The sequence below is a fragment of the Saccostrea cucullata genome, unplaced genomic scaffold (assembly GCF_032062105.1).
Source record: "Saccostrea cucullata isolate Sc308-1 unplaced genomic scaffold, CSIRO_AGI_Scuc_v1 ctg21034, whole genome shotgun sequence".
Classification (NCBI taxonomy): Eukaryota; Metazoa; Mollusca; class Bivalvia; order Ostreida; family Ostreidae; genus Saccostrea; species Saccostrea cuccullata.
Window position 1 is genome coordinate 1 of NW_026936499.1, and position 7,157 is coordinate 7,157.

Below are 7,157 nucleotides of genomic sequence, written 5' to 3' on the forward strand. Positions count from 1 at the left end.
TTATAGTTGTTGTGGGCGTTGTTGTAGTAGGTGTTGTTGTCGTTATAGGCGTTGTTGTTGTTGTAGGTGTTGCTGTTGTAGTTGGTGTCGTGGTCGTTGTAGGCATTGTTGTTGTTGTAGTCGTTGTTGTTGTGGGCGTTGTTGTTGTAGTAGGTGTTGTGGTCGTTATAGGCGTTGTTGTTGTTGTGGGCGCTGTTGTTGTAGTGGGCGTTGTTGTTTTCGTTGTTGTTGTTGTGGTCGTAATAGGCGTTGTTGTAGTTGTCAGTGTTGTTGTTGTCGTGGTCGTTGGTATATTAGTTGTTTTAGTTCCAATTAAACATGTTTGACAACAACTCCCCTCTCGGACATTTTGTGAGTACTGACTACACAGAGAGGCATCACAGTTATAGCTGGGGTCATCACCAAGTGGACAGTTGTCTGCGAATTGATTTAATGAAGAGTTAAAAATCACAAAAAAGATCCGTTAAACTTTAATAGGGCTGAGTATCGGATGAAAATTTGGTATTGCGATATATTGCGATATTTTGAACTGTATTGCGATTTTATAATGTATTGCAATATTAAAATATTTAAATGCTCTTTTCTTATTTTATTAACCTCCATTTATAAGCAAAGTGTTTAAAACTCCTATTAAGGGGGATGTACGGCCACTTTTAGTGCAGTGTGAGCAAAATGTAAACATTTCTTCAAATGGCTAAAATACATTATATTTTGATCAAATTCTAAGTCTTTTTGATAAAGATACAATAAATATGCATAACCGAATGCATGTTGTGCATATATAATCTATACTTTTGCAGAAAAATGCTTTTGATATGCTCCTTAGAACTGCGCAGCTACAGAATTCAGCAGAGCCTTAAAAAATCCAAAAAAATATGCAAACTGTGTATTAATGTTCTCTCTACAACCATTTGTTGAGAAAATGTCTAAATTTTGCACATTTAAATGATAATTTCAAGTTCAAAACAAGGTACCGTTGTCTTCAAAAAGAGTGTAAAGAACCATGAAAGTAGTTCATGGATAGTAGCACGTGGTCTATTTTTAGCACAGAATCTTGTTTTCCAGACCTCTTCTTAATATGGAGGGGCATAACAATCTTTAAATGTAGAAGAGAATTACAGTTGCAAAATATTTCAAATAATATGAACACTTTTAAAAGAGGAAAGGTGTTATAGTGTGGCTTGAAGTAATTTATTTAGTATTATTATCGAACAGTTGTTAAATAGTTTACGTATTAATATAAAAAAAATTTAAACTCTTTGATTCCAGGTAAGGAAAAATAAGCACCATCAAAGTTAAAAATTAAGAGTTTGTAAGTTTGCCACAGATAAATTATATTATCTATTAAAATTTTAATCATCACCAATAAAACACAAAGAAATTAGACACATAAAATTGATACGAATGACCTAGTTTTAGTACCTACTACTACGAAGCGTTATCAAAAAGTTCGCGAAATATCTCTATATCTACAAAACCACAATTCAGATTAGATAGCCAAACACAAGTTCTATAAATAGCATATGCTGAAGTTTTGCTCCTTGTTTGCGATGTCACAATCTGAAAATGACGTCATTATTCAGGTACTTTTGACGAAAAATGGTTGTCTCAGTGGAACTCGTTCAACAAACGACTATAATATTTATGGCACATGTATATCTTAGAAATGCCTTAGAAGTAGCGTATAAGAATTTGTTCACAGTTTATTAAATGGCTTCCTATAATTTCAATCAATGATTGGATATCGTTTTAGTGAAGGAAGGCAGATGGTTAAGTATGATACTTGTTATGTTGACCGGTGAAAGCAAGTTTGAAAAGGGATGTGTTTTTTTTAAGCAATATGATATCAAAGACCTTCAATTAAAATTTTACACTTTGAAAAATACTTGAATATTTCAACAATAATATAAATATCAAATACCTAAGATATTGTTTACTTTTTTATCACCCCTCGTATACTGTGTCAAATAAACATGCATTTACAATTTTCATTACAGAGGAGCAACAGTTGAAAAGGCATGAAATCATTCACAGTGGGTTAGGAGATTTAATGAATAATTTTTTTTTCTATTTGCCCATATTTTCAAAATTACAAATGTACAAAGTAAAGAGAAAAAATCAACTTATAAACATCTCTAAAATGATGTTTGGTGGTCCTCCCAACTCAGGGAAAAATTATTGGGTCCGTATTTATGGGTGAGAAAAAAAATTCCTTAAAATTTAAACAGAATTGTTGAAGGAAGAAAAAGAAAAAAATATCGTGTAATGGGATGTTAAAAAAATGAGTCGGGCCATTTCTAGGCAGTAGATCGGGAGAGAGGGCAACCAAATATTTTTATAACAAGTGGTCTTATAAGGCTAGTACATGTTCCATCACATACTTAGTAATGCAATTTTTTTTAATCTTTGACACTGTTTTGAAAAACAAACATAGGATTTTTGGGGCGGGGGGGGGGGGGGGGTTAGCACTCACTTTTTTTGCAATTATAGACTAGCATATGCAATGGACCTTTCTTTGCAAACATTGTGCTCGTTTCTAAATTTCATAGAAACAACTCATTATATTTCATCAAGCTTCGTATGTTCAATGAGCGAGAGCTTACAACGTTGTCAACATAATGAGGCATGATGCGTTTTTGTGTCCAAACATGACCCCATACAATGTGTGGGTCATTGCAAACATTCTAGATATTTATGTGAGGTGCCTGAAGGAAATCCTATAACTGCCTATTTTTTCTATCTAACTTCTAAACAAAATAGACATATGTACCAACTTTTCGAATGTAAGACATGTAATTACAATTTATTTTTCATGCACTGCATATTGTTTAACATTTTCAAATTAAATGCTAAGCATCCTCCTTGCAGTGCCCCATTTGAAAATAACTTCTATCGCCACAGAAAAAAGACCCACCGTAAACACATATGTTTAGGACATTTTTATCTTTTTTTCTTGAGTTTTAAAGAAACCAACAAATTATCAAGACTTGTTCCATAAAAATTAAATATAATCATGGTAATAAACGGATCTATCCACAGCAGATATATGCACATGCCAACCATGTGCTTAGTGGAATAATATTTACGAGGAATTTCGAGTTGTAAACAGGACAGTTTTTCCCGATTTGCTGGAGTGAGGTTAAAATCGCGTTTTTTCATTAATCAGACGATGCGATGCAACAAATAAAAGTAGTAAGTAATATAACCTAATGATTATTACTTAGTAATTTCTTGTCTTGATGTTATTATGGTCGCATTTATTCTAAAATCATTGTTATTCGAACTCTGTGTGACAGAGGAATGGCGGACGAAATAAACACATGGCCTCAGGAAGACACCCATATGAAAAATCAAATTTTCAAGAATTATGGATAATGACAAGAAAAAAACGAAACAAATGGTTGTAGCCATATTATCAATGAATCAAACTAACTCCATTTTCAATGCATTTTTCATCTCATGAATGCTGTAGCTGCGCAGTTCTAACAAGATTAATTTTCTCCTAATTAAGACAAAATAAACTTGATTATTTACTAATTTTGGTCTCTAACAGTAGGTAATTAGTGCATTAGCACTTTGAGTAACTTTGAGCTAGTTTAGTAGAGTATTAAGCGCATTCTTGGTATTTCTTAGTTTACAGCAGACTAGATCCAATATGGCTTGTACATCCCCCTTAAGATTGTAACAAAAAAGTTAAAAGTTGATTTTACGTCAGTGTGGTATCAAAATGCAACCACATAACAGAAGCAATTACCGTTTGCTACTCTTTGACACGATTAAATTGAAAACGGTTCTGACATCTTGAATATCATATTTTACCCTATAAATCTAAAGCTGTAGCATTTTGCCGGGATACTTATATACAGTATTTGGTATTGCAATACGATATTTTATGTCACGAATTGCAATATATATCGGAAAATCGATGTTATTGCATAGCCCTATTAAACTACAAAGGCACTTTCAAACGGAATGGGCAAGTCAGAAGCAAACGGGCATGTGAGTTTTGTTCTGGACAAAAAACAAAATACTTATGAAAAGTACAAAATGTATGGGTATAAATGTATGCGTGTGTGTTGGAAGTTGGGTTGGTGGGGGATGGAGGGGGGGGGGGCTTTTTGTTCACCATATACGTTTTCAGGGGAAACATCTTCGAGGGTTGCTAATCAAAGAATACTAACCAAGTTTTGCGTGATTATTATTTTACATATCGGTGTACAAAAAGGGCCTCACGGTACAGGAACAAAATCTGAGGTATCTGGTAAATACAATTTGATATCAGTTAAATCAGGAAAACAAGTATATACTGACAAAACGTCAGAAATACTCAAGCTGTAGAAAGTCAATTAGGAAGTGTCATTAATATCCTAAAATGGTATAAGATGAGAGCTATTGAGTTTAGTTTGAGTTTGAGGGGGCTCCGTGACTGCGGGTTCATCCATCGTTGCAAACCACGGCCAAAATGGATCCTCTCCTACTCTAGTACGCTTGAGCCGATGGGGTTCATCTAGCTGAGCGATATGTCCAATACATATTCCGTACGAATCCAAAAGAAGTTATTATAAAATAGGTTCCGTTACCAAAGCTTAAAAAATACGAGAATTTAACATTGATTTTGAGCTATTATTTTACTGTCACTCAAAGTACACATCATTTGCTGGCCCGTGAAAAGCAATTTCAGTTGGGGGGCAGAGCGATACATTTTATGGCCAAGCATCGTAGAATTTGTTAGCGATGGGATAACCTGCGTCACCCTTCAGAGTCTGCAGTGGACTCGTCCATGGATGCTTTGTGGGCGACTGTAAAAAGTTACCTGAGATTCCTACGCAAAGGAAAGCGCGAAATCTCTGTAAAGAAACTGTTGCGGCTGCGGAGCTTCACTCATTGTTCGTTCGCCATAGAATAGAATCCGATGTTTAACACTTAATATCTTTGAATATACGGATGTTTTCAAGATAAGCTTCATTTCTGTTTCTATAAATATTTTAATCTACAAAAATAATATATTTTTGTGTTTTTAAACTGAGTAAATCAATGACTTAGCATCGTTTTAGATAACTCAAGCCCCTCTAGGGCTTGAGTAAAAATTCTCCGCTCAAAGTACTTCAAGTAAGTGCGTCAGAAACAGGAATGATGACGTCAATGCCTACTCTGAATCGAGTTTGCTGCAAATAAAGTCGTCAAATGTCTTTCTGGCCAACAAATATCTAAATACAGTGTAAATACAATATCGTTTTGAATATTGTTTTGCAACAAACAAACTTAATCGTTTGGCCTGTCTTTAAACGTCTTGGACAAACCTTCCCCCGTGTTTACTTTCATTTCAAAAAAGAGGTAAACTGACAACCACATATTCTCCAATTTATTTGGGAGGGGAGGGTAAGGGGGATTAACATGCCTCAATGTATTGGTTCCCTTACCTGGCACATCCAGAGCTTTTGTAGAACTGACACACTGTCCGAGCTGGCACCACTAAATCAAACAAACATAAAAGAACGAGGTTCGAATCATGTCAAAATTTTGCAAAGGAAAAACATATTCACTATTAAGAGGCCAAAATTCATCAGCAGTCAGTTTACCTTGTAATTACCACATGCTGTTCCATCAAACGTAAAATGGGCCGAGCATGAAGTACTTCCTGGAATACGACATCGTAGTTTGTGGCAAATCTCTGACCACTTGAGTATAGTACCAGTATACGTTTCCTAAAAACAAAAGATGTATGTGAAATATTTATGCCTATGATAATAGCATTTAATATCCAGGTGAATCATATCGGTAATAACTGTGTAACCAACTTTTTTACACTGACTATCTCAATATCCACATTTAATTCATTTCATCAGACTATCCTATTCTAGATTTTGTTAACCAATTAATGCGTTTTGAATATTCTTTTTACACGCAGACGCTTTCATTCACCCGATTTAATCCGGATTAACTTTGTTTCGTGTGTGGATGTGTGAACCAAATTGGATCCAAACTTTAATTTTTATATCTTTATTTCAGAGTTTGTTCTTCAACTTTTTAGGTACAAGTATTAAGTTTATGAAGTTATACCCGACAGACTGTGGAACCAACAGATGGTGCATACGTCATCGCGCATTGTTCGTCTGCTGTGAAGGCTTGACTCTCTCGAGTGACCACATCCAAATATGGTGGCATGTTACTCAAACAATTTCTAAAGGAGAAAGAAATCTGAATGTCACATTCTAACGGTCACCCGATAGCAAAATCACAACTTGACAAGAACGTAACGCTTAAAAAAAACGATAAAGGTTTCATATTTTGTAACTGAACAAGCATTATTGTTGGGGTTTTGTTGCAATTGTGTGCAAAAAACAGATTTGTTATGAGGAGATGTTGGATATATCTTACTCAAGTAAACCGCTAACGTAGGTCCCAATTGCTGCTCTTGAGCAAGCCGAGAATTTGTAAGTGTTTAGTGCCATGTCGGGACTAAGATTGGCCGGATTTGGTAAAATTCCCGCCATTAAATTAAAATTACTGGAAGGACACGCCCCCGTGTCATGTGATGCACCAATGCTAGAAAAAAAGAGAAAAATGTTATGTTAGTGAACTTCCTGGTATCAACGGAGACAAAAACTTGATAAAATTAGAAGTAATTGTGTAAACAACATTTTCCCCACCTGTGACCAAGCTCGTGAGCACCTATGTGAATTGCGATGGCGTTAAATGTTTCCTCATTAACGGATGCTGCGTAAGAATTGCATACTCTGGACAGATAGGCAATACCTGAAACATCAGATATAAGCAAGCTTTGGTATATATACACATTAGTGTAATGCTGTCAGAAAAAAATGGGAGATTCTTACCTATAGTTCTGTCATCTGTCGATGTTTCTGCCAGATTATACCTGTGATAAAACGTACACAAATGAAAACAAAGATATCCATCATCAATTTATTTCATCATCATGTTTCTTTATCTCTTGGGGAGTTTGCAGGAATCTTACCCCGTGTACAAGGCAGCATGATCATGTCTGGGTAACACTGATTTCTGGGCATTGGACCAAATGGCGAAATCCATCAGAGTATTTCCATCATACACCTTATTCCCACTAATCACATTGTTCTCTGTCCAGTTGGACGACTTCTGGTCCTAAAGACAACAAGTCGATTATATAACTGATCCTA

General features: G+C 35.3%; 1 protein-coding gene across 1 annotated transcript; it reads right to left on the reverse strand.

The window, feature by feature from the left end:
- Nucleotides 1-4: 4 nt before the first annotated feature.
- LOC134245726 (metalloprotease mig-17-like) lies at nucleotides 5-7,097 on the reverse strand (the record flags this gene model as incomplete). Its single annotated transcript, XM_062727985.1, has 8 exons — nucleotides 5-417; nucleotides 5,421-5,472; nucleotides 5,580-5,705; nucleotides 6,061-6,181; nucleotides 6,379-6,546; nucleotides 6,651-6,756; nucleotides 6,837-6,877; nucleotides 6,977-7,097. Coding segments are annotated over 8 exons (1,148 nt in total), but the record flags the coding sequence as incomplete, so codon positions are not given.
- Nucleotides 7,098-7,157: the final 60 nt, after the last annotated feature.